General features: G+C 42.2%; 1 protein-coding gene across 2 annotated transcripts; it reads right to left on the bottom strand.

The window, feature by feature from the left end:
• Window positions 1–80: 80 nt before the first annotated feature.
• SGCB (sarcoglycan beta) lies at window positions 81–16,767 on the bottom strand. 2 transcript variants are annotated; one of them, XM_036416585.2, is made up of 6 exons: window positions 16,710–16,767; window positions 11,402–11,611; window positions 9,491–9,676; window positions 8,261–8,452; window positions 7,554–7,685; window positions 81–3,190 (listed from the first exon to the last, which is right to left on the bottom strand). In XM_036416585.2, exons 1-6 carry the CDS (start codon window positions 16,740–16,742, stop codon window positions 2,987–2,989), a joined length of 957 nt encoding a protein of 318 aa, XP_036272478.1. In that variant the 5' UTR covers window positions 16,743–16,767; the 3' UTR covers window positions 81–2,986. The 2 variants fall into 2 exon arrangements, with proteins under 2 accessions (XP_036272478.1, XP_036272486.1); XM_036416593.2 differs by having other exon boundaries at window positions 11,402–11,608; window positions 16,710–16,763.
• Window positions 16,768–26,723: the final 9,956 nt, after the last annotated feature.

The raw sequence follows: 26,723 nt of genomic DNA, 5'->3' as shown, positions 1-26,723 counted from the left end.
AGCTGTAATTAAACCCATCATGTGTGTACGATCATATGGAAGCCTGATAATATTTTAACCATTAAAAAATTAACAGCCAACAGCTGACAGAATCTTTATTGTAAACAGAGGTCATTAATAGTTGTTACAAACTGAACTGAAATTCCAAGTTAGCAATCTGAATCAGATGGATGGGTTTATTTTTGTTTGGCATAACTTGTCATCTTTGCGCCCGCAGCACTTTAAAAAAGATTGCTAAAGTTGTCAGCATATCAATGGTCTCCTTTATGTTACGTTTAGCACCAGAACATCCTTACCCACTTAAGAAAACTCATTCAAAACAAGGTAGAACTGCCAAAGTTATTTTATCATCAAAGTTATCACACAAGTATTGTTTTACAATGAAAAGAATACAAATAAGTATATTTTAAGTATTACAGACCGTACATGGGCAGTCCCCACCTTTGTCGTTTTGTATTTTCCTACCCGCTCTAAAGTATCTTGCTTTTATGCCGTGTGTCCCCCTGACCCCTGCAATCCACCTCTGAAGTACTGCACTAGCCACCTCCCCCAGCCTGCTGCTAGTCACCGCAGCGCTCAGCTCAGCGTGGGGGAGGAACAGCTGGTAGGAGGAGGAAGTTAACATTCCAGTTTATAGAAAAATACCATCTGGTGGTGAGAATGGGTAGCTGAAGCTTTACTGTTATGCAAAGTAGGTCACAGGTAAAAAGGATGGTTTGTTCTTGATCTGCTCTCTGTGAATCTTCCACTCTACACTTTAGTGAAAAGGCAAGGACGACCTTCAAAGTGTCCTCAAACACTATACCTGTTACCTTAACGATCAGTTCTGTAAAATATCAAAATATCCTCTAGTGTCAAAAGCACTCAATGGAGATGTATCAAAAACAGAAGTATTTCTCAAAGAGGAGCAAAAATAGATTTCATGAATTATATTCAATAAATAAAACATTGTTAAGTGTTTTGTAGTCTTTGTGAAAATATTTAAAGAAATATTCAAAACAAATCTAAATAGAGCAGACAAGTGATGAATGTAAAACTTAAAAATACACTAAGCATCTGAATGAAAATTTCAATGATTTTTTTTCTTGAATATCATTCAGATGTTAATAATAGCTGCAGTGATATTCAGACACTATTTGAATATATTAAAATAGTGTCTGAATCTCACTGCAATTATTATACCCAGAGGTAAAAAATTTCATTCTCTTTCTTCTTCATCTAAAAACTGTACTCAGTATTGTATAGCAAGTCGGTTTCTATTTTCGTATACGTTACTACACTACTCATAATCTCTAAGGCATTTGGTTGTTCAAGAACTGTAACATACTGAATGCAAATTGTTTTTGTATTGATTTTCCTATCTGCACAGCTCAAAGTGCCCATGCCAGAATGCAGGCCGGGGCCAACAATTTATCACTACTGCCTCCTTACAGCACACTACCTCAAAGTCTCTGTCCCTGATACTGTGCATGTCTTAATAATACCAGAGAGTGCCTTTCAAGTCGAATACAAAATACATTAAAAATCACTGACTTGAGGGTTAAAATCGTTACAGTGGGATGGTGATGTTAGAACAGAGATCAATTCTCATACTTAAAACTGACATGTATTATTTTCTGCACGGCGCCCTTAGCCCAGTGCCTCCCACTGTTTTCCAAGGCATGGCACACGTGAAAAGGGGTAGTAATCATACGGTGCACCCTGGGTGAGCCTACCAGCCACTGCAGGACAGTAGGACTTGCCACTTCTTGCTGCGCTGCACGTGGGGCTGAGGGTGGAAGTGTCTGGCGGACATGTTCAGGTGCTCCGGTGCGCCATGCCCACCAGTCCGGAAACTGGGTAACTCATAACCAGCCAATTTGGCATTTTGAAACTAGCTTAGGAGAGTTTAAAATCTGAAAGGATTGGCCTTTTTTTTTAAAAAAAAACAAAAACACGAGGCTGTTTTTTTGTTTGTTTGTTTGTTTTTTAACCAGAGTAAGTATACCTGCTTGATTTATTTTTTTTAAAGTTTACTGTCTAAAGTTGATTTGATTTTTATCCGTAAGTCTGAATTTGTCCTTGTTCATCTTTGTAGAGTTTTAAATAATTAAAACCAATGCAGTAAGTGAAAATAACAAGTTATTTGGATGCAAGTGTATCTAGGTTTGAATCCCAACTCTGCTATTTTCTTACCAATCAGTGACTGTGAGATCAGGCAAGTTTCTTCACTTTCTGATTCTCAGTTTCCTAATGGTAAAAACTGGGACAATAATGTCCATTGATGAAGCTCACGTGAGAATTAGAGGGAGCACACACACAACGCCTAGACAATGCCTAGGGTGTATAAGAAGCTTAGTGAATGACAACTGTCATCTAAAATTAAAGCTAGGATGGTATTTCAATTTCTACCACATGGTGAACAGTTAATATTTATTAATATTTAACAAGTAAACATCCTATTACAGAGTATTTTCTTCCTAGTGCAAACTAAGGGACCACGGTCTCTTACTGCCTCACAAACGTGCAGTGAGATTGTGGCTGAAAGTTAACGCACTGAAAAACCTGTCCTGCCTCTCAGAAGCCAGAAGAGAGCACGTAACATTTACTGACAGTGCACCTTTTAAACATCTCAAGGGGGTCTCTGCCCACTAGTTACCAAAAGCTTACTTACACTGAATCTAACAGTTCTTCAGCCCTTCATCTTTTAGACAAGGAATAGTGAAGTTTTAAAAACACTTTTAAAAATTGTGGATTTTATTCACTTCTGATAATTATTTTAGAAAACGTTAACTTGAAGATCAGTGCAACTTAATGAAACGTGTATTAAATGTAGGCTCTCTGAGACGGTTTTAAATGTGGAGATTGTATAACAGACACAGGAGTGCTCTGCAGATAAAATAATTACCAGTATCACAAACTCTGTAAAAACATAATTGCATGCATACTCTTAAAAAAAAAAAAGTCAGGCCAAGATCTGAACATGGCGAGGACCCCGCGGGCTCTCCTAGTGAGTGTTCCCACAGGGGTGGTCTGAGACCTGGCAGCCCATGTGCGGGCCCGTCACTTGCACTCTGAAGAGAGTCCCGTCGGCGCACACGCACAGCTTGTAGCGCACCCACTCCCCAGCGCCGAACTGGTCCCCGCTGGAGGATGTAGGCAGGCGCGAGGTGCTGACCGTCACGGACCCATTGAGGACGATGCTGCTTTCCTAGGAGGAGAATAATAACAAGACCCATTTACCTATTTACCTCCACATAACAAGTTTAATAAACAAAACTTAACTGGAATATTAACAAGTGAAGAAGGCAGCAAGAAAGAGGGAAGTCGTGACCAAAACGACAACAAAGAAACCAAAAGTAAAGTCAAGATTCAACCAGTGACCTCTTACTAATCGTTTACAACGTATACCAACACACCTGTTACACAATTTACTTCTTGACTACTGGTTAAAATCACATCAGAATTCCTAAGTGCATGACGAGGCTGATGTTGATAAGGTCTCGGACCATTTTGTTTACTTCCTGAGAGAGTTTTCCGTTACTGCTTGGTAAGTTTCTGAGGATGATAAGAATTTTCTCCTAGAGAAAATTAACTTTAATTTCCACTGTTTTTGCATCACACGGATGAAGATTCAAGCCGTGTCCTCTTGAAGACCAGGGCACTCCAAGAGCCTGGAGGGATCTTCTTCAGTTCCAGGAACTTTCTTGTATCATAGGCCCTTTCTGTCTCCCTTCTTTGCTCTGTTTCCTTTTCTTCTTTTCATTCATTCAAGTAATTACTAAATGTCTACTCTGTGTTAGACACTATTCTAGGTGCCGGGGATACAGCAGCCAACAGGCAAAGTCCAAGTTTTCCTGCAGCATTTAAATGGGGAGGGACGGACAATAAGCACATGAAGAGGGAAAGCTAATAGGACAGCATCTGAGAAAAGTCAGCCAGGGTGCGCAGAGACAGTGACCAGGCAGGGTTCCACTCTACACTGGTGGTTAGGGAAGGCCTCTCTGATGAGGCCAAAGTCCAAAGAGAACTGGGTCGTGTGAAGGAGTGAGCGGTGTGTGTTAACGGGGAAGGGCACTCCAGGCAGAGGAAGTGATACACCGAAGGCTCCCAGGAGAAGATGTGCCTGGGGCTCAGGAACAAGTAGGGGGCCAGTGTGGCTGAAGCGGAGACTGAGGGGTACATCGGTAAGAGATGAGTCAAAGAAATAACCAGGGGCCACACTGTAAGGCCGAGGGATGGACTTTGGATCTAATTCTGAACTAGATGGGAAGCCATTTGTAGGGTTCTGAACAGGGCAGTGGTGTGATCTTTTGAAAAGGATCACTCTGGCTGCTGTACAGAGAACTGACTCCAGGGCGAAAGAGGAGGCAGAGTCCCATAGGAGGCTGTTCCACAGTGCAGGCAGGAAACTGGTGGTGGTGGTGGTGGTGGTGGTGGTGGCGGCGGCGCAGCCTGAAGGCTTTGCTGATGGACTGACAGGTACCACTTGGGAACCTTGAAAGAAATACATGTTTGGGGAGGGAGGGAAGATATCAAGACTTTAGTCTTGCTGTGTTTGAAATGCCAAGTAGAGAAAGTAGTTGGATATTTGAATCTTAGTTCAAAGGAAAGATTAAAGCAGGAATTTGAGAATCATCCACTTATAGAAGGTATTTAAAGCAATGAGAGAAAGTTGGATATGAAGTAATGAAAATGGCTCATTGATCAGGAAGTGATAGTAAATGGACTAATTATAGCCCAATTTTGTTCCAATGCTGCCATCGTGTGGTCATTTAATTTTATTTCCTTTAAATTGCTAGTGCAGCTATTTTTTAAAAGCAGTTTTATAAAATTCTAATTATTAGCTATACACTTAAAACTTACCACTAATATTAACTAAATTATAAAGCTAATTGTCTTTTCAATATTGGCCTTTATTTCTTTAACTCTGGAAAAACAGATATGTGTGCATGTATGTTACAAATTATTTTAATAACTGTCATATTAAAAACAGGGAGAATTTCAAGGTAGGAAAAAAATAAAAGATTTAAGTCACTTGCGAATGGTTAGGTACAAATCTATCACACCTATTGCTTCTTTGAGTTTTTAGTGCAGAGAACAATGGTTCCCACTGTGACCATTCTTCAATACTATTTGTTTAGAGCACATGTGTCAAACACAAGGCCCGCGGGCCAAATCCGTCCCGCCAGGCCTTGCAATGTGGCCCGCACCACGCTGTCATCACTGCACTCCGCTGCGTTTCCATCACAATGACAGTTTATGACTGTTCAGTAAACCATTCAGCCCGCGATTTAGGCTGGATTTTAGATTTTGGCCCCTTCTCTGATTGAGTTCCACACCCCTAGTTTAGAGGGATGTAAAAAATACCCTGTATTGCTATTGAATTTTTGGCAAGAATCACATTTTATGTCCATCTTTTTTATTCAGAGATTGTAATAAAAAAGCTGTTTATGAAGGTGAAAGAACTTAATTTTTTAAAGTTTATTTTTTCTAAGAATTATGAGATTAAATTTAAATAAAACAAAGAATTATTTTATAAGTCCTTAGGTTTAAGTTCACTTTTGCCATTTAGTGCTTGTAAAAAAAAAGTTAATTAGCTTGAATTAATTAGCATATAGCAGGTGTCCAAAGACATCCTATATAATAAAAGCCTAATATGCTAAGTGTCGGGTCATTCATTCAACCAATCAAATCATAATATGCTAATGATGTGCTAAGGCCACTCAACCACTCACTATAACATGCACTGACCACCAGGAGGCAGATGCCTGACTGGTAGGTTAGCTTGCTGCTGGGGTCTGGCCGGACACACCCTAGAGCTCTCCCCTGGTCCCTCCCTGCTGGCCAACCTTCCGCAACCCTCTGGCCCCAATTGATAGTGCACTGGTGGGGTCCCTCAGCCTGGCCGGTGCCCTCTCGCAATCCAGGACCCCTCAGGGGATGTCAGAGAGCTGGTTTCGGCCCGATCCTGCAGGCCAGGCTGAGGAATCCCACTGGTGCATGAATTCTTGCACCAGGCCTCTAGTTTTGAATAAATATGCTTTAACCAGAATTGTGAGCAGGTAAAATATTTTCAGACTTATTGCTACCTTATAAAATATTTACCTATTAAAATTCAAATATAATCTGTAAAGCACAAAGAAAATCTCATATTTCCACAGCTAGAATAATGGAAAACCTTTTTCCCTTAGAATTAATAATGGATCCTATCTAATAAAAAAGTAATATGCAAGTTGACCATCACTCCAAGACACAAGATGGCCGCCACAAGATGGCATGCAGGGGAGGGCAGTTGTGGGCAGTTAGGGGTGACCAGGTCAGTAAGGGAGGGTAGTTGGGGGCGATCAGGGTGGCAGAGAGGGCAGTTGGGGCAGACCAGACCAGTAAAGAAGGGCAGTTGTGGGGGCCAGGCCTGCAGGAGAGGGCAGCTATGGGTGATCAGGCCAGCAGGGAGGGCAGTTAGGAATGACTGGGCCAGCAGAGGAAGGCAGTTGGGGGAGACCAGGCCAGCAGGGAGGGCAGTTGGGGGGAGCAGGCCTGCAAGGGAGGGCAGTTGGGGGGGACCAGGCCTGCAGGGGAGGGCAACTGGGTGGGGGACCAAGCCTGCATGGGAGGGCAGTTAGGGTTGGATGACAAGGCCAGCATGAGAGGGCAATTAAGGGTGACTGCGCCAGCAGGGGAGGGCAGTTGGGGGCAACCTGGGCCTGTGGGTGGGTGGGGGAGGGAAGGCAGTTAGGGGCAATTGAGCCAGCCAGGGAGCAGTTAGGTGTAGATCAGGCTTGCAGGGGAGTAGTTAGGGGATGATCAGGCTGGTAGGCAGAAGTGATTGGGGCAATCAGGCAGAGGTAGGTGAGCGGTTGGGAACCAGCAGTTCTGGATTGTGAGAGGGATGTCCAAATGCCCACTGGGATTGAGCCTAAATGGGCAGTTGGACATCCTTCAAGGGGTCCCAGATTGGAGAGGGTGCAGGCTGAGCTGAGGGACAAACCCCTCCCACCACGCACAAATTTCGTGCACTGGGCCTCTAGCGTATAAATAAAAAAAAAACCCATTATATATGTTTGCTAATTAATTTTCATGACACTGGATATAAAACGCAGGAAGGGATATGAAAAATCTTTAAAAGAAACCCAACTTCAGAGAATAGATATTTAATTTGATCTTTCAGAATTCTCTTTTGTAAGTTTTTGTTGTTGGTGTTGTTTGGTTTTTGTTTTTATCTTTTAAAATAATATAGGTATCATCATATACATTTTTTAAAAAGAAAATGACAGGCAAGCAGAAGTAAAATAAAAATAAAAGTCATCTGTTATCCTGCTACCCATAGCTAACTAGTGTGACATTTGGCATCCCCTTGCAGATTTTATAATTATACATGTTTTGAAATGTAAAAATGAGGCATTTCACAAATTACCTTATAACTTTCACTTCATGATCCATTTTGAACATCTTTCCATGTCAAAAAATATACAACTACATTACCATTTTTAATAATTGTACACTATTCCACACGTGGATTTATATATACCCAAGAATCTTATAATTCTCTTAAATTCTTAAAAAATACTCACTGCTTTTAGCTCCATGTCACCGCCCGAGTGAAATTCAATGGTCTTGCCCATGATGAACACTCCTTCGTTTCCACGCACTATAGCACGCCCGTCAACTTTTATATTCAAATCACTAGTGGCATTGCTGGTAATCTGAAAATTTAAAAAAGCAGTGAAAACAGCTACTAAGTTCAAGTGAATATTATCAGAGACAGAGGAATAGAGTTAACCATGAAATACGAAAGGCAAGTGTTTTCATTCATGTTTTACAGATGTTGAGGTAAAGCAATGACTTGATAGTGATCACATAAGCTAGGTAACGACAAATCTAGAATTTACCCTTTTCATTGTTCTGGAATTTCTTTCATGCCACATAAAACAGTAAAACTCCCCTCACAATTTATACCTTTAGACCAACGATTTTCAACCAGTGTGTCACATGAATCTTTAAAACATGCAATACCCAACTATTTAGCTAGGGGAACTAACCTCTTTTCCCTTATATTGTAAAATAAAAAAATGACTATAGCCAACACAATTAATAGCTGTCTGATGGGAATGAATCAAAATTATACCTATTTTTTGGTCAAATAGGCAGAAAACATATTTTTTGGTGTGCTCCAGAATTTTAGTAATTAGTTTGGGTGTCATGAGATGAAAAAGGTTGAAAATCGCTGCTTTGAACAGTAACTCCCTTCCATTAATAAAACAAAGAAAATAAATCATACCCTTTCAGTAGATGCTTTTTGAACATTCAAACTTTTCACTCCACTTGGCAAATGAAACTCATGAGTTTCATAGTCTGTGCTGAATAAAATATTTTGAGTCCTTGGATCGAAAAACTGCATACCAATGTCACTTGTAATAGAAGTTTTGTTCTTTTCCACACTGAGCTTTGTTGTTCCTTGCTGAAAAACAATCTTCAGAAAAACACTTCATCATGAATATATTTTCAAAGAAGACTGCATCCAAAATTCATCATGAACATTATAAAGAAACTCTATAATAATGGACTAATTTCAACTATTTTAACTGTGTCTGTTGGTCCCCCCTCCACCCACTTGGGATAAAAATTCTTTAAAAAGAGGCTTATTTGGGGTGGTGAACACACCATATAATGTACATATGACGTGTTGTGGAACTGCCCACCTGAAACCTGCATAATTTTGTTAACCAGTCACCCCAATAAATTCAATTAAAAGAAAAAAATAAACAGAAATAATTTAGAAAAAGTATAATCTCACCCGCACACACACACACACACACACACACACCAAAAACAAACACAAAAACAAGGGCTTATGCATTTATTTGCTTATACTGCGCTGCACAAATACTTGGGTCTAAGCCTGTGATGGGCACAGAAGGAAAGGGTACATTGAGGTTCTATGCAGTTAAAGTACCTTTGCTATAGCAGCCCCTTGGCATGGGCTACCACTGACTAGATTGGCATAGTCTCTTCTAAACTCCCAGAAAGTAGAGAGTATCCTAACCAGGAAAGGTACTTTAAAAAAAAAAAAACACCACAAGTTCTTTTATTGATTTCAGAGAGAGGAAGGAAGAGGGAGAGAGGGACAGAAACATCAGTGGTGAGAAAGAATCATTGGCTGGCTGCCTCCTGCATGCCCCCTACTGGGGATTGAGCCCACAACCTGGGCATGTGCCCTGCCAGGGAATCCATCAGTTACCTACTAGTTCATGGGTTGATATTCAATCACTGAGCAACACTGACTGAGCAGGAAAGATGCTTTTTTAAAGAATGGTTTTCTTGTATGGAGAAGACAGGAGTAAACTATGTATTCTTATAGTAATTATATCTATCACAGAATTTGCTACAACAGAACAAAATCTAGAACATTAAGAAAGCATTTAACATTAATAGATTAAAGACCAACAATAGTATTAAATATATTTATGAATTTTCCTCTCATGTCCCTCAATTAAGTCTGATAACTTACAGGCTGGTTGTTGCCAGTGATGACCAGATTTTCATTTCGCCTTCCTCCTACTGTGCTCTTGTAAAGAGGGTGGATGACGCCCATGTCAGAGACTTGCTTAAATCGAAGCAGGCCACTTTCATGAAACTCCATGCTGTCACAGCCATTCGGTCCAATGCGAATCACAGACCAGATAACAAGGGTTATCTAAAACAGAAAGCAAGCCGGCTTCTAACAGGAAGCAAACACCTGACATACTTTGAAAACAAATAGAAAAGTTCATTGCCAAAGGATAAAACATCTTAAATAGAGTTTCATCAGTGAGATGAACATATCAGTTGGTTTTTCACTTATAAAAAAAATCATTTAATTTCTACCAGGATATTATATACAAATAACTGATGGTCAAAAAGTACTAAAAGGTCTATGATAGAAAAAGCAGTTTATTTCTTCTACCCCTCCCATATCTCATCCATGGGACAACCACTTTCAACAATTTTGTCTATTTTGTCTAGAATTTATCTTCACATTTAAACATAATATTTGTGCATTATTTCTTCTCTCATCAAGTTTAGGTTTTATCTATTGATATTCTATTTCAATAGGTAAGAATGTTAGCACATTTATATTTCTTCTCCTCCAACTTCAATCTCAAGTTCTGTTTAATCCATGTTTAGCAGTTTCAGTATTATGACCATATAAATATTACTCACTGCTAACTCAAATACTATATATGGCAGCAATTCCTTCCTCGTACTTTGTGTTGCTCAGAGTTTAATACTTATCTTCACTTCTTTTGCTTAGTTTCTTTGAAAATCTGACTAAATCTTTCCAAACCCTCCAATATTTCTGTCAAATGTCTCTCAATAGAATGTTCTAGGAGTCCAAGCCTCCCAGAGAATTTACAAGTTCTTTTTTCCCTCTCTCAGGAAATCTATCTGGAACCCCTATCTTCTTGCTCCAGTCTGGACTGTCACCTCTGGGCCTGCTGCACAGCTGTAATCATGAACTTGTCCTTCATTTCATTCTGGAACTTCCTTTTGTCTTTCTCCTGTGGATACCCAGTGTCCTGGTTTTCTTCAGTTTCAAAGTGATGGCTTTGGTGTGAGTCTTTTCTATGTGTTATGCTGGACCCAGTATGGTACTTTTCAATCCATTCTAGAAACTCTTCTTGGTTAATTTATTTGAGAACATTCTCCCCAGTGCGTTTCCTTTTCTCTTTCTGAAGATATTAACTCCTATTAACAGAATAATACAGATCCTGGATCAATTCTTCAATTTTGTTGAAATTTCTGGAAGAGTTCCTTTTCTTTATCCCTCTCTCTCTCGCGCTCTCTCTCTCTCTCTCTCTCTCTCTCTCTCTCTCTCTCTCTCTCTCTCTCTCTCTCTCTCTCTCTATCTATCTCTATCACTATCTACCTACCCACCCACTCACCCATATCTATGAGTTGTCCTTATTCTTTAATTGCTCCTTTTTAATGGCATGTTATTCTTGTTCCATGGATGCAATATCTTCTCATTTCTCTGAAGATATTTTAGTGTTTTTATTTATTAAGTTTTTGTCATTCATTGCACTTTCTCCATCTCCTTGAATACCTCATTTTCCCATGGTTTGGATAGTTTTGGTCTCTAACACTTTTCAATTATAAAATTAAAAAAAAAAAAAAAAAAAAAACTGATCCCTGGAGGTTCAGTGTTCATATTTAACAGTGAGGCTGCAAAAAGTCCATAAAAAGTTCTGGAAGGACTGGTCTAATTAGCATATTACTCTTTCATTATTACAGATATATTCATTAAAACTCAATAAGAGATAAAATACGTGTAGGGGAATAGAAAGTAAGGGGATCCTGAAAGAACTTACGGAAACAAAGTCCATTATTTCAGTGAAAAACAGAGCAGAATCCCCACGGTAATGAAAAAAAGAATACTCACAATTAAGTTGATGACGGCCAGGATGAACAAGAGGATAATCACACAGATGGCCAGGTTGCCCTTTCTCCCTCTCAGGCCCGTCTTATGGAGCCGATCTTCATCAATCGGGATATATCCGGCTTTGAAGTTACTGTTGTGCTCTTTATTGACATTCCTCCGCTCAACGGCCTTCTCACGCATGGACTTCTTCACAGGACCATTGGAACTTTGCTAAAACAAAGCACAGCACATTGGGACAGCTTTTGATGTATTTATTAAGTGCATATTCATAACCAAAGAAAGCTAACTTGGTCAGTGATATATTTTCCCCTAATAAACTTCAAATCACACTGAGTTCCAGAGTCCAAGAAAGGACATTATTATGCTGAGAGGGGTGGCAGGAAGAACTTGCAGTGTGACTATCTGATAACAGATTTCCACTCTCTGCTTTGAATAGTCCTACTTCTAGTGAAGCTCATTTGGAGGAAGAGTTGACATATATACATTCTATAGTGGGTAATCTTTTAATTAATTAATGATTCATAATTACTTTAAATTCTATATGTTTTCATTTATATGAAAAGAATTTGGAAAGGTTGACGACTTTGTTATTTATCAAAGTCAAAACTGGTCTAACGCTAACATTATCCTAGACCAGCAGTTTTCAAAGTATGAATGAGCTGGGGAGTCCTGGAGGGGTCTGGAGGTTGAAAACCATTTTTAAAATAACACTAAGATGTTGTTTTTCCTTTTTTATTCACCTCTCGTGAATGTACAGAGGAATTTTCCATAGGCTCCGTGATTATATGGGATGACATCATTGGTCCAAAAGCTAATGAAATTGTGCAGTGTGTATTCCTGTGTTGAAATTTCCCCCCAGTTTTCCTAATATGGTAAATATCAATGGATATAACACACGTAGACAAAAAGCTCTCTGAGATCCTCTGTGATTTTTAAGAATATAAAGAGTACCCGAGACCAAAAGCAATAGTATAGACCACACATGCCGTGGAGTGGAATGGGAGGAGACGCAGGATGGCTTGGAGTTGTTATGGAAACCAGATGGAGTGGGTGGATCAGATCTCCCTTGGGAAAATAAAGTAGGAAAAGTAGGGCAGGCGGTGAAAGTCATTGGACTGCTGGGTACAAACTCTAGTCTTTATGTTGTTTAACTGGGAGTTATTAGAAGTTTTTGAGCACGAATGACATGTTTCAGGATGCTAAATGTGATGGTGTTTGTAGGAGAGATAGTAAATACTACTACCAGGAAGCAGGCTGTTGGGAGATGTTGAGGAATAGAGGTTTGTGGTAATGAAGGCCTAAACTAAAGTGGAATGAAAAAAGATACATAAAAAATATACTTTGAGAGAAAAGTTAACTGAATTTGTAGCCAGGTTTAAAAAAAAAAAAAAGAATCTCATGCTTACTAAATGGTGACTAGTTAAATGTGTGGAATGAAGGAGGGAGGCGATTCCACAGATGTTGCATTTGAATTCAACGAAAAATAACCACATGCCTCAAGTGCAATGGGAAGGATGGGATGGGATATTAGGTCGTTAGGACTAGAGATACAGATTTGAGAGTTCTCGGCCTCGAGGTAAGTTAAATCTATGAGACACATCAGTTCATTGTGAAAAAAAAACAGTATACAGAGAAGAGAGCAAAGAGCTAAGGAGATAGTACTGGGAGACTTTAAGCGTGCAGGAACAATCAAAAGTAAGAAATATAATAAATGTCAAGAAAACCCAGGATGTACAGTTGCTGAACTTGCTTTGTCAGGAAGTCCCTCCACATCTTTCAAAGATGAACTCTGTATAGCAAATGGGTAAGGGGGGAATAGTTGTGAAAAGCCAGTATGTTTACATCCATTTTTGAATCCAGAAGAAGAGAGGAAAGAAAAATTATATCTAAAGAATTAAGTGCTGTCCGAGGAAAATTGTGTTTCTCCTGTTATTTTTGTTAGTACCTTTCCCCTCCCCAATCTGGGGGAGCACCTGTCTATTTGACGGCAGAGGGAAAGAGGTCGAGAGACAGACGTCTGAGAAGAGCAGGGTAACGTGGGAAACAAGATCCCGTGGAGGCAGGGAAGGAAGCGATACAGCGTACAGGAGAAAAGAACAGTCTTAAAGGGTGGACTGACTTCACTGAAATGCTTCACTCCACTAAACGAGACCATTCTTTTCCCCAGCGATGTTCCAGGCAAGGCCATATGGAATCTTATCATGTGTCAGGAGTAGTAGCAGGCTGGTTGGGGGCTGATGCAATAAGACAGGAATAATCACTGTGAGTAATGTGATTAAACTCCACAAAGCAGTAAGGAAGGCTCAATAGAATATAATTCAATCTACTGAACAGATTTTTTATCACAAAACAGAATGCTGATACAGCTGTGTAGGTTGTATATCTGCATGTGGTGCAACATCTATGAGTGTGCACTGACACAGCCTTGAACATGCATGTTGGTAGTTTTTCCTGAAGGTGGTAAACTACCTTAAGGGAGTGTGTGCTTTCTTCTAATTTTCACAGACACCTGTGACAGTGCTGACAGGCGGGCAATTTCAGTCCTCGTCAGAGTTTGAATGACGTCTACATAAAAGGGAGGCAGGGCAAAATGTATCCCTGCTGGGATGCATTCTTTAGCCTTCTCTGCTAATTCATGTACATGATTACATTCGCTGCATGCATTTAACATTTACTGAAGAGTGACTATCTGCCAGATGCTCAGACCAGCAAGATGAGCAAGACATAGCACCTACCCTCCATGAACTTACAAGCGAGTAGAGTAGTCAAGGTTATTAACAACTGCAGTTCAACAAGGCAAGTGCCCTAGTGGAGCAATGCGCAGGGCACTACATGGGTACACAAGAAGGATGAAATTCTACTCACCAGGCAGAAGGTCATTGAAGGTTTTTTTTTTTTGTTTTGTTTTTTAAATATATTTTATTGATTTTTTTTACAGAGAGGAAGAGAGAGGGATAGAGAGTTAGAAACATCGATGAGGGAGAATCATGGATCAGCTGCCTCCTGCACACCCCCTACTGGGGATGTGCCCCCAATCAAGGTGCAGGCCCTTGACCAGAATCGAACCTGGGACCCTTGAGTCCACAGGCCAACACTCTATCCACTGAGCCAAACCGGTCAGGGCTCAGTTGAATCTTGAAGGACAGACAGGAGTTCGCCAGGCAAAAGTGCAGAGAAAGGTGTTCTAGGCAGAAGGAGCAGCACGGAGATTGTGGGTTCAGGTCACCTCTGGGCAGACTAGTTTTGGTAGCTTTAAGTGGGTGATGAAGAGGATAAGTGCAGAAATGGGACAAAAAAAAAGAGGTGAGAGATGTGGTTAGAGGCCAGTAAATCAATGGACATAAAGCACCAAGTCAAGAACGAATGGATTTTATCCATAAGGTGACGGGGAACTACCAAAAATTTAAAACAGGTTAGTGATAAATCAGATTTGCATTAAAGCAAAATCAACCCAGAAAGTGCTGAACTGGACTGGAAGAGCTTAGAGTTGAAGATACCCACAGCAGGTTTCTCTAACAGCCCCAAATAAGGGCTCACTGAGCTGTGGCACTGGAGGTGACAGAGAGACTGGGCCGAGGTGTTCGAAGGAAGAACTGACAGGACCTGGCGAGTGACTGGATGTGAATGGGACAAGGTGGGGTCTATGACGACTCCCGAGTAGGACCTGCTACATCACATGTGTCAAACACAAGGCCCGCGGGCCAAATCCGTCCCGGCAGGCCTTGCAATGTGGCCCGCACCACGCTGTCATCACTGCACTCCGCTGCGTTTCCATCACAATGACAGTTTATGACTGTTCAGCAAACCATTCGGCCCGCGATTTAGGCTGGATTTTAGATTTTGGCCCCTTCTCTGATTGAGTTCGACACCCCTATGCTACATGGTTAGAGGGACCTGCCTATTGCCTTTGGCTGGCTGTTCTGCACCTACTAGGCCAGTAGTAGGCAAACTCATTAGTCAACAGAGCCAAATATCAGCAGTGCAACGATTGAAATTTCTTCTGAGAGCCAAATTTTTTAAACTTAAGCTTCTTCTAATGCCACTTCTTCAAAACAGGCTCGCCCAGGCCGTGGTATTTTGTGGAAGAGCCACACTCAAGAGGCCAAAGAGCCGCATGTGGCTCGAGAGCCGCAGTTTGCCGACCACAGCACTAAGCAATTTGACTTTAAACTCCTAGAAGCAGATTTCATGTCTTCAGTATTTTATATTCCTCAGAACGCCTCTTCTGGTGACTTATATTTATTAGGTTCCTAGAAGCAGTTAATTACCTACGAAAATCTTTCCAGAAAAAGTAAAAAAAAGAAAAGAAAAGAAAAAAAGGTTTTCTGGAAACAGAATGTTGATTACTTGATTCGTATTTATTTTTTAAACACCGCTTAAGAATGGGACTTAAAAAACACCTTATCACATCATAGTTTTTTTTTTCTTTCCCTAAAAGGAAATAGTTAACGAAAAGAAAAAGTGACCATGAAAATGATTTTTGTTGTAAGAAATCACCCTATATACCGGTTGTCCCCCCAAAATGTATACACACTTAACAGCTGACAGCTCAATTAATGTTTCTCTCTTTTTAACTTTGTAATTAATAATTATTAATTACATTTAACATTGTAATTAATAATTATTCAAAATGTGCATACATATATTTTTTGGACACCCTGTATAATACAATTTACACACTCCGTTTCATATGTATATCTTGCTTTTGGGGGGAAATAGCCTTCGGAGCTATTCTAAGTTCCCAGTTTACCATGCAGATCAAGAAATACTTGATAAAGCATTAAAAAAAAAAGAAAAGAAACACCGACAGGAGCCAGTTCTACGCGGGTGACTAAAGCTCCAAGACCCGAAGCGGGAGGCGCAGCCGGTGCCCGCAGGTCCTATGGGGCAGCAGCTGCCGCCCTCCGGCCGCCGTCGGGCCGCGGGCGCGGCGCTGGGGCTATTTTTACCGCATCTTCGCCGGCCCTGAGCCGCCCGTCCTGGCCGGGCTCCCGGCGGCCGCGGCGGCTCCCGCCTCGCCCCGCCGCCGAGGGCAGCCCCGCGGGCCGCGGGCAGCCTGCTCGCCCTCGGGGCTCGAGAGCCCCCGGGTCCCGCTGCCTCCGCCAGCAGCCGGGCTGCGGACAGCTCCTCCCGGCCCGCCTCTCCCCTCCCCTCCCCTCCTGTCCCCTCCCCTCCCGTCCCCTCCCCTCCCCTTCCCTTCCCGCCCGCCGGCCCCGCCTTCCCGCCCGCCAGCCCTACGGCGGCCCCGCCGCCAGGATCCGGTCGCCACGGCCCCTCCGGCCCTCTGGCCGCGGCGGGGGTCTCAGACCTGCTCGGCCGCCGCCGCCGCCGCTGCCGCCATCTTCCCGCCGCCGCCGCCGCCTCCCCCGCCCCCCCCCCCCCGCGCCCCGGAGCTGCGCATGCGCCCTGGGGCGCGGGGGGGGGGTTAGGGGGGCGCCCGCGGGGCGGTCAGCGCGTTCCGTCGCCCCGGCCCCCGCCGCGGGTGGGGATTCCCCGCGCCCTGGGGCCTCTGGATGGTCCCCAAAGGCACGCCGCCGCCGCTCCCCGCCCCTCCGGGCCCAGCGCGCCGGGCGGGTGCCGTCCCGGGGGGACCTGCTCTTGCGCTTCGCCGCCGGGTCTCCCCCCAGGCTGGGCTGGAAAGGGGCGCTTTCCAAAGGACACGCGGGCGGAGATGGAGTGGGGACCGGAGGTCACAAATCGCCAATGAGCCACTAAAATCATGAAAACTTAAGCAGAGTCCTTAAGGAAGGCGGTCACTTCAGGGATGCTGCCTAACTGTGGAGGCCTGCAAAGTCGGATGCTTTTTTTCCCCCTGTGGCATTGCAGGGGGCTTTCCGTTCGGTATTGGAGATGGGGCATGGGGCGGGGGGAGGGGGGAGAGGGCGCAATAATATAACTAAGTACTGCCCATCACGAAGTACCCATATGTACAAGTCACCTGAGTGCACATTCCTTGTTCCCAGTCCTCAGTATGATCCAAAAATCCTCTCACTTTTTTTTGATGGTTTTGTTTGTTTGTTTTTAATGCAGCGAGGGCAGTAGCAACCAAGGTGCAAAAGCCGTTCCTCAGGGGGCTGAAACCACTTCTCCTAAGCAACTTTGGGCGCTAGGGCTGCCTGACGCAGCAGGAAGCACCAGACACTAACTGGCAAAACCTTTATTTCTCTTGGAACTATCGATACCATCTAACCAAACCATTACAAGTGCAGTGTATAGTGCCCAATTGGAAAGGTTAGCCCAAGCTTTAAGAGAAAAAGAACCCGTGCTGATTAATCGGAAGGGCGTAATTCTTCACCACGATAACGCACGACCGCATACTGCAAGAATCACTGCTGAAAAACTGTGCCAGTTGGAATGGGAAGTTCTCCCTCAACCTGCATATTCTCCTGATATTGCCCCTTCCGATTACCATTTGTTTCGTTCTTTGCAAAACTTTCTTCTTGCAAAAAAATTTAATAATGAAGAATGCCTCAAAAATGCATTGACCGAATTTTTTGCATCAAAATCACAAGAATTTTACAACAGAGGGATTAAAATGCTTCCTGAGCGTTGGGCACAAGTAGTAGAAAACAACGGCAACTATATTGTTGATTAAATTTTGTTGTATTGTTTAAATAAATTCGATTTAAAAAAGTATTAGAAAACGACATTAATTATTACTAGACCTAATACATCAGTTTTGCTTCCTGATGTCTGGAGCCGTTATTTCACTGCCTTGCCTACTTCACATCATAGGATTGCTGGGAAGTTTAAATAGATAACCTGTTGCCCAGGGAACCCCTAATAAACTCTTCCCTCTCTCCCTCAACTTTGGGTCATGTGGTCATTTCATAATGGATTGCCTTCAAGCTTAAAAAAACCACATATATTTAGAGATGACTTTGTACCTGGCAATTCCTCTTTATTTCTCCCAGCAGTCATTGAGAGAGGTCATATTTCCCGCATTTTTACAAATGAAGAAATCAAGACTCTTAGAGGTTAAACAGCTAACCAGGTGCTCAACGAATAAAGAGCCAGGGTTGAACCTGGGTCCACCTGACTAAAGTCTTGGCTCTCTCTACCATGTAAGAGTCTTTCCCTCTGCATTTCTCTTTGCCTGTGGCATATTATCAGCATAGAAGTGCAAACCAAGGTGACAGTACTAGTCAGGTTATGAAGACAGTTATCCCCTCATTCACTTTGTAGTGGGTTAGAATATATCTCCCCAAAGATATAGACAAGTCAGAATTCATGGAACAGGTAAATGGGATGATATTTGGTAACAGGGTCTTTGCATATGTAATTAAGTCAGGGATCTCAAGGTAAGATCACTCTGGATTTTGGTGGCCCCTAAACTAATGATGGGTGCCCTTAAAACTGGAGGGAAGGGCAGAGACACACACACAGGCGAGGATGAGGTGGAGAGAGGCGGAGGTTGGGGTGATGTGTCTACAGGGCCAGGGACGGGAAGACTGTCACTGGGAGCTGGGAGGGAGGCACAGAGCAGATTCTCTCTCAGAGCTCCGAGAAGAACTTACTCTGCTGGTTTCTAGCTTCCAGATCTGTGAGAGACTGTCTCTCTGTTGTCTGAAGCCATTGAGTTGGTGGTCACTTGTTACAAGCAGCCCTTAAGAAAGGAATGCACACTTCCAGCGCAACACGTCTACAAATTGGACTCAGAATCTCTCCCCCGCCCCCCATCTGTTCTTTGTGAATTCGCTTAGTGAATGGCACCACCATCCAACCAGACTCCTCAGACTCATCCTATACTATTTCTGCTGTGCTCTTCCTAAAACACAAAGCAGATCATGTCACTCCTCACCCTGACGCTTTAAAACCATCCAGGACCATTCGTGATAAAAATGACTCCCCTTAGATTAGCCCATAAGGTCCTTTACCCTGGTTTCCATATACTTTGTTCTGGCCTCCTTTCCTGGCTCTTCTACAACTCATTTAAAAAAACAAACAAACAAACATATTTTATTGATTTTTTTTTTACAGAGAGGAAGGGAGAGGGATACAGAGTTAGAAACACCAATGAGAGAGAAACATCTATCAGCTGCCTCCTGCACACCCCCTGCTGGGGATGTGCCCGCAACCAAGGTACATGCTCTTGACCTGAATAGAACCCGGGACTTTTCAGTCCACAGGCTGATGCTCCATCCACTGAGCCAAACTGGTTTCGGCCCACAATTCATTCTTTACTCCAGCCGCATGCAGCGATTGCCATTCCCATTTATTTGCCTGGACATGTCAAGTCGTTAATGTCTCTGTGCCTTTGCAAACGTGGGTATTTCTCTTTTTCATCTAGCTATCCTCTTACTTGTCCACTAAAACAGCTCCTGGAACATGTCTTCTGGAAAGCCTTCCTGCATCTGTCTCGTCATCACACATTTCTGATTCCTGTGCCCCTGCCTAGGATCCCCAAGCATGTCTGTGTTGTCACACGTATGCTACTACGCTGACAATTACGTACTTGCCCGTCTGTCTTGTCTTGGAATTTATCCTTCCCCAAATTTCATTCATCTTTAAGGACTAACCTCATCTGTTCCACCTCCTCCTGACAGTAACAGCCAATCATTGTTGCTCTCTCTTTTCACCTGCTTGTGACCTCCATTTGATACTTAATAAAACACTATCTGATATTATTTTACCTTTCACACATGCACGTATGGTTTGCTCCCAAGGGAACTGTAAACTCATTACAAAGCAGAGGCAATGTGTTCTTATTTTGGTTGCTCCAAATCCTGAACACATTTGGAGACATGCAGATAATACGTACTTAGTAACTTTGATGGATGAATATTGGGCTGATTTTCTTCTATTGTGTAAAAAAAATATTACTAATACATGTGTCCACTCTAATGCTCACCAGGCATCACCCCAGAGAAGAACCCCATTCACTCTCATCTCTGTGTCTCCTCTGTATGCTTCTGGGCCCAGTCCTGACCCCTCCACGGTTAGCCCCTAGAACCTCCAACAGGATATGATAGAGGTACCAGAACATACTGTTTATCTATCATATTTACAGTCCTTTGCTGCTTCCCCTATTGCCTAAAAAGTAAATCTCTTTTTTTAAAGAAATTATTGACTTCAGAGAGGAAGGGAAAGGGAGAGAGAACATCAGTGATGAGAGGAAATCATTGACCGGCTGTCTCCTGCACACCCCACCCTGGGGATTGAGCCTGCAATCTGACCAGGACCTCCCCGTTCACAGGTTGACACTCAACCCCTGAGCCACACCAGCCAGTGAGCCTGATATATGACTCATTGTAGCTGAACTCAGAACTGTCTTTCCAGTCTTTTCTCTGACTCTGTGATCCCACGGAGCTAGCATTCACCATTCCCTGCTTCCCCGTGCAATTTCATGTCTCTTTGCTGCTGTCCATCCAGTTCCATGTTCTCTTCTTTTCCTGGTGAACCCATCTCCATCCTTCCAGAGCTGGCTTCTGTAGCTTGCTTCTGTAGCTTCCCCTGATCTTTTCTTCAGGGGGATGGAGGAGGAGGAAAGGGGAGAGTCAGTGTTGCCATGGGATTTTATATTTACCTCACGTAATTTGTCACATTCAACTATGGTTGTGTGAGAGATCTCTCACACAACCATAGTTGAATGTGACAAATTACATGCCTATGGGGTTTTCATGACTTCACATAACACTTTAATCACCCTGAGCTTCATTTTTCTGTATCTGTATAATTTTAAAAATGGACTAAATGAGTTCTAAGATCGCTTGTAACTGTGACGTTTCTTCAATGCTAGGGTTGTTGTTTCTAAACATACTGGTTAAGGTTCAGATTGAGCAAATCTTGCCCTTTGTTTCAGTTTTTGGTTCACAGTTCAGTTCGAGTCAAGCCTCGATTTTGAGAGCATTAGCTAATCATCAAAAGTTGAGCATCTTTCCTGAGTACAATTTATTCTCTGGAATAACCTAACCTCTAAGAAACAAAACAAGGTATTTTTCCATAGCTGCACTTTAAATCAATTTACACCCAGCTCAAACTGACAAAAATCTTCCTACCTCTCCAACCCCTCAGAGCTCATCACTCTTATCTTTGCAGGTTTTCTGTCTTTATCTTTCAGAAATGGTAATACTGGTGCAGTTATTGCAGGATACTGTACTCATTTCTCTGCCTCCTATATCAGCTTGTGAGCTTCTTGATGAAAAGGAAGAGACTTAGTTAGCTTTATTACCTTCAGCAGAGCAGCTGGTATGTTCTAGAGACCCTCTACATAGTTTGATACACTAAATTTAAAAAAGGGGAGAGGGAGGGAGGAAGGAAGAAAGGAGGGAGATGATTGGCTCTTTTTTATCTGACATCACAATCCCTTTGAGTTTGAAGAAAACAAATGTAATAGCCAGTTGGTGTTCTATGGCATCATAATTCTCTCACCCAGCCAGAAACCATTTGTTCTAGAGAATGCAATGCATGGAACATCTGGATGGAATAAGCTTCTGAATGTCCTTAATTTCCATCCACTCTGAATTTTACCTTTCATTGGTCAGTGGGAGACATTTTTAATTTGGGATTTGAAGAAGCCAATGAAAGATTAACAGAATCACTCGGTGATGTGAGAGCTATGTATGTAGTTTCATGCTATACCGAACATGAATATAGGCAATAAGCCACAGAGATCGATGATGGGATTCTTATCAGATGTCCCGTTCTTCCCACTCAGGACGGTGTAGCTAAAGAATAACCTGTTCTGCTCTGGTCTGGATGCTTTTTCAGGCGCCCCCGATTCTCTTCTGTGTGTGCCGTGCCACTCGTGGTCCTCAGCTGCCTGCGTTAAGAGCTTGTTCCTTTGGGTCAGGGCCCTGCCTGCATGAAGTTTCCTTTAAAGTCAGTGTTTCCTGGTGGTATGCTAAGGCACAGCGTCTCCTTGCAGGTGGTAAAGCACTAATGTGCCCACTCAGTGTTCTGTCACCTGACAGTTCGAGGTCCTCAGTTTACCAGCTTCCTTTGGTCCTTGTTCTCTGTCACACTGGAAGGGAAACATGTTTTTAAAAACCCACCCACTGGAGAAAGAACTACAGTTGACCCTTGAGCAAAATGGGGATTAGGGGTGCTGATGCCAAGAACCAATTCCAGCATGTAATAATTACTAGAGTTCCATCAAAAGGTTAATGGGACTTGGGTGGCTCAACAAGGCCACATAGTAGTTTACCTGTTGGAAACGGCTAAAGGGCTAAACGGCACTTCCCCAAAACCTGAATAGGATCATTGTCTGTTGCCAGACAGCTCAGGGCATTTTATTGCCTCCTGTGGGCCAAACACCTGAACAGTTGTAGGCTGTTCCCCAAACTGGTAATGCTTCTGTACCCTTTGTTACCTCGCCCTTTGAAGTGCATATTTCCACCTTGCCTTAGGATAAATTATGTTGAATAAAAGCACGGATCCTTGGCCAAGGAGGAGTCTTCAATTCCTTTTAGCTGAAGCTCCTATGACCCCCCAATGCCTTTCAAAAATATCTTTCATCTTTGGACTCCTATTTAATTATCTACGCACAGCTCCTTTCTCCAGAATGATGACATATGTCCCAGTATTACCCCTTTGGCATCGATGGAAGGTGACTGCAAGAAACAATCACATGAGGATTGTTCCTATATTTTCTTTTAAGGTAGGGGGTTGTTAAAGAGACCTTCATCTTTGTTGTCTAGACTCTTTGAAAAAGAATAAACATACTTTAGAAAATGAATTTACATTCAAAGAACTGATATCTATATTTTAAAAGTCACCATTCATAACTCTCATTTTCTTTTCTGCTTTGGCTTCCACAGAGCTCAGAAATAAATGTAAAATACAGCTCAATCTTACCATATAGGCTTATATTTGGGGCATATTTGCTTTTTAAAAAAATATATTTTTATTGATTTCAGAGAGGAAGGGAGAGGGAGAGATAGAAACATCAGTAATGAGAGAAAAATCATTAATCAGCTGCCTCCTGCATGCTTGAGCCAGCAACCCTGGCAGGTGCCCCTGACCTGGACTCGAACCATGGCATCCTGGCTCATAGATCGATGTTCAATTTTGCTTTTCCATTAAAAAATAACAATGATATTTTCTACAAGTCTTTTACTGTAAACCATTTCAGATCCTTTTTTTGGAAGTAGTGGGGGTAAATTATGAATATTAATTAAAACATTTTCTTTGTTTTGACTCACTGAGTGCTATGCTTCTTTGTTTTTTTTTTTAAAGAGTTAATTTTTAAAGATATATTTTTATTGATTTCAGAGGGGAAGGGAGAGGAAGAGATAGAAGCTTCCATGATGAGAGAGAGAGCAATTGATCCACTGCCTCCTGCACGTCCCACATTGGGGATCAAGCACGCAACCTGGGCTTGTGCCCTGACCAGGAATTGAACTGTGATTTCCTGGTTCATAGGTTGAACATCAACCACTGAGCCACGCGGGCCAGGCTATGCTTCTTTGTTATTAATAAAAAGTTTCTACTATGCACCACCACACTCCAGAGTTCTAAGGAAACCAAGAGTACAAAATTACTACAGACCTTAAGCGGGTTGAAACTAGTGTGGCTAGAGCACTGTAGAGATAAGTAATATCAGGTAGCATATTCTTAAAAAAAAAAAAAAAAAAAAAAATATATATATATATATATATATATATATATATATATATATATATATTTTTTTTTTTTTTGATTTTTTACAGAGAGGAAAAGAGAGGGATAGAGAGTTAGAAACATCGGTGAGAGAGAATCACTGATCAGCTACCTTTTGCACACCCCCTACTGGGGATGTGCCTGCAACCAAGATACATACTCTTGTCTGGAATTGAACCTGGGACCTTTCAGTCCGCAGGCCAATGCTCTATCCACTGAGCCAAACCGGTTTCGGCAGGTAGCATATTCTTAAGTGATTTCAAAGATGCATTCTATCCTAGGACTCTATAAGTTTAGTTATTAACTTAGTAATATGGACATTTGCTCAAAGCATATTCTGTTTTGATTCAGATTAAATATTCATATTTCAGCTAACATTTTTCTGAGAGTGGTTAAAATTCTTGGGTAACTTTGTTTCTGATTAAGTTTCATAAAAGCAATTTGTATTCCTGGTAGAAATTTGGAAAACGAGAAAGGTATAAAGGAGCAAATTAAAGTCAACATAGTTATACCTGGCGTTCACATTGCATAATATTACACAATATAAGTGACATTTGATATCCTGCTTTTTCTACTTTGCATTATATTGTAAGAATTTTTAGATGCTAGATATTCTTTGATCATAGATTTTTATTGTGCAACATTTCATTGAATGATTGTTGAAGACAATCACTCAATGGTTGTTGCAAAATAATCATTGTTGAATCCTATTGTTGAAGATTTAGATGTTTCCCAACCTAACTATCCCCATTAAATATAATACTGTGGCCCTAGCTGGTTTGGCTCAGTGGAGAGAGCATCAGCCTGTGGACTAAAGGGTCCCAGGCTGGGACCCTTCTGATCAAGGACATATGCCCAAGTTGTGGGCTCGATCCTCAGTAGGGGGCATGCAGGAGGCAGCTAATCAATGATTTCCTCTCATTATTGATGTTTCCATCTCTTGCTCCCTTCCTATCTGAAATCAATAAAAAATATAGTAATACTGTGATCTACATTTGTAGTGGTAGTGATACAGCATTTATGAAGCACTGACAGTATATGCCAAGCACTGTGCTCTAAGTAATTGACATGAATTATTTAGTATCATATAAAGTGAAGTAAGAACTATCATCCCTCCTTAAAGATGATGAAACCAAGAATTAGCAGTTAAAGGAAGATGATTTAATCCCTAATCTGACATAATATTTCAACTTGTTTTTTATGAATATGTAAATAGGACTGTTGAAGATGCCAGTTGCCTACTAAAATATAAAATTGGTTCCAAATTAAGAAACTTGTAAATTTTTTCTTCATTCTTTGTCCTCCTTTATATTCTTTTCAAGGAAGAGAGTGTCTAATAAATTTTTAACAGGATGTTTATGATTTTTTTATTTAGTAATTATTCTACAGTGATGAAATAATATGTGCTATATACCCTCAGAGTCTTTATTTTTGTGTTCTACAGAAAATAGTAGGAACACTGGTCCCAGAAATGAGCCTCTCATTTTTTATTAGAGAACAATGAAACCACCGTAATGAAGAGAAATAAAAACAAGAGGTGATCAAAATTCTGAATTTTATGGTATTTGGACACATACATTTAATTTCAAGTACCTGAGGAAATGGAACTGAATTAAAGTATATAGCAAGCTGAGGTCCTGCCCTGCTCCTACTGTTTCAGTGAGTAAATGAGGATGATTTGCAGTTGATATGTCACTTGATGGCATGCAAAATAAGGGCTTCTAAAGTGCTTAACGAAGGTTGAAATGGTTCCATTTCTTAAGTAGTTCAACCTACCCACAGTGGCTCACTACCTCCTTTTGAAACAGTGTCAAACCAGGTCTGAACTTCCATGGAGTCTCCACTGGAGAATTCAGAATTCAGTGAAACCTGAAAGTGCCCAAGGAGTCTAAAAAATACTCTACCAAAGCTGAAACCGGTTTGGCTCAGTGGATAGAGCCTCGGACTGTGGACTGAAAGTTCCTGGGTTCGATTCTGGTCAAGGGCATGTACCTTGGTTGCGGGCACATCCCCAGTAGGGGGTCTGCGAGAGGCAGCTGATTGATGATTCTCTTTCATCGATGTTTCTAGCTTCTCTATCCCACTCTCTTCCTCTCTGTAAAATATAAATAAAAATATATATTTAAAAAAAATACACTACCAAAATCTGGCCCAACCCTGAGGGATTAAACTGTGAACATCCTCGAACTAAAAAAATCGAATGACTTGGGCACCCGCACCCAGGGGGCCATGGAACATTGCAAAAGACTGAAGAGGGAAGCATTGACATTTTAGTTCCTTCCAGGTAAGCCCTAGGTGTTACAGACCAAGAATGAAAAGCCTGGGAAGTGGAAGGAAAAAGAGGGAGCCAAACTTGCTTTTTTCCTGACCGAACACTTCGACGGGAAAGGAACCTTTGACGGAAAGGAACCTTTGCTCTTTTCAGACAAGGGGCCTTCCTCGGGCCCCCAGCCCTCCACCCCGCACGGCGGGCCGGTCCCGCGCAGCAGCTGCCATCCAGATGTGGTCTTGGCATCCTCCAGCCCCAGCCCCAACCTGCCTGGAGGATCTGCAGCTCAGGGCCCACTCGCCTTCCGCCAGCAGCAACAGCAGCAGCAGCAGCAGGAGGAGCAGCAGCAGGAGCAGCCACATGGCACGCCTTCGGAGGGTGTCCCGGACCCCGGGGGACAGCAGGAGGGCTGCGGGGCGGAGGGCAAGGAGGGCAAGCGGGGAGGGAGGAGGT

Source organism: Pipistrellus kuhlii, unplaced genomic scaffold (genome assembly GCF_014108245.1).
Source record: "Pipistrellus kuhlii isolate mPipKuh1 unplaced genomic scaffold, mPipKuh1.p scaffold_m20_p_1, whole genome shotgun sequence".
NCBI classification, from domain to species: domain Eukaryota; kingdom Metazoa; phylum Chordata; class Mammalia; order Chiroptera; family Vespertilionidae; genus Pipistrellus; species Pipistrellus kuhlii.
Note: the sequence above shows the minus strand (reverse complement) of the source record. Positions and strands in the feature narration are given on the sequence as shown.

What these genes read in the sequence shown, in the direction of transcription:
- SGCB (XM_036416585.2), bottom strand. Translation starts at nt 16,742, where the DNA reads ATGGCGGCAGCGGCGGCGGCGGCGGCCGAGCAG. An exon ending in TCACTGGCAACAACCAGCCT is followed by an intron (nt 8,453 to 9,490) that starts GTAAGTTATCAG and finishes GTTTTTCTGAAG; the next exon opens with ATTGTTTTTCAGCAAGGAAC. An exon ending in GTGACATGGAGCTAAAAGCA is followed by an intron (nt 3,191 to 7,553) that starts GTGAGTATTTTT and finishes TTCTCCTCCTAG; the next exon opens with GAAAGCAGCATCGTCCTCAA.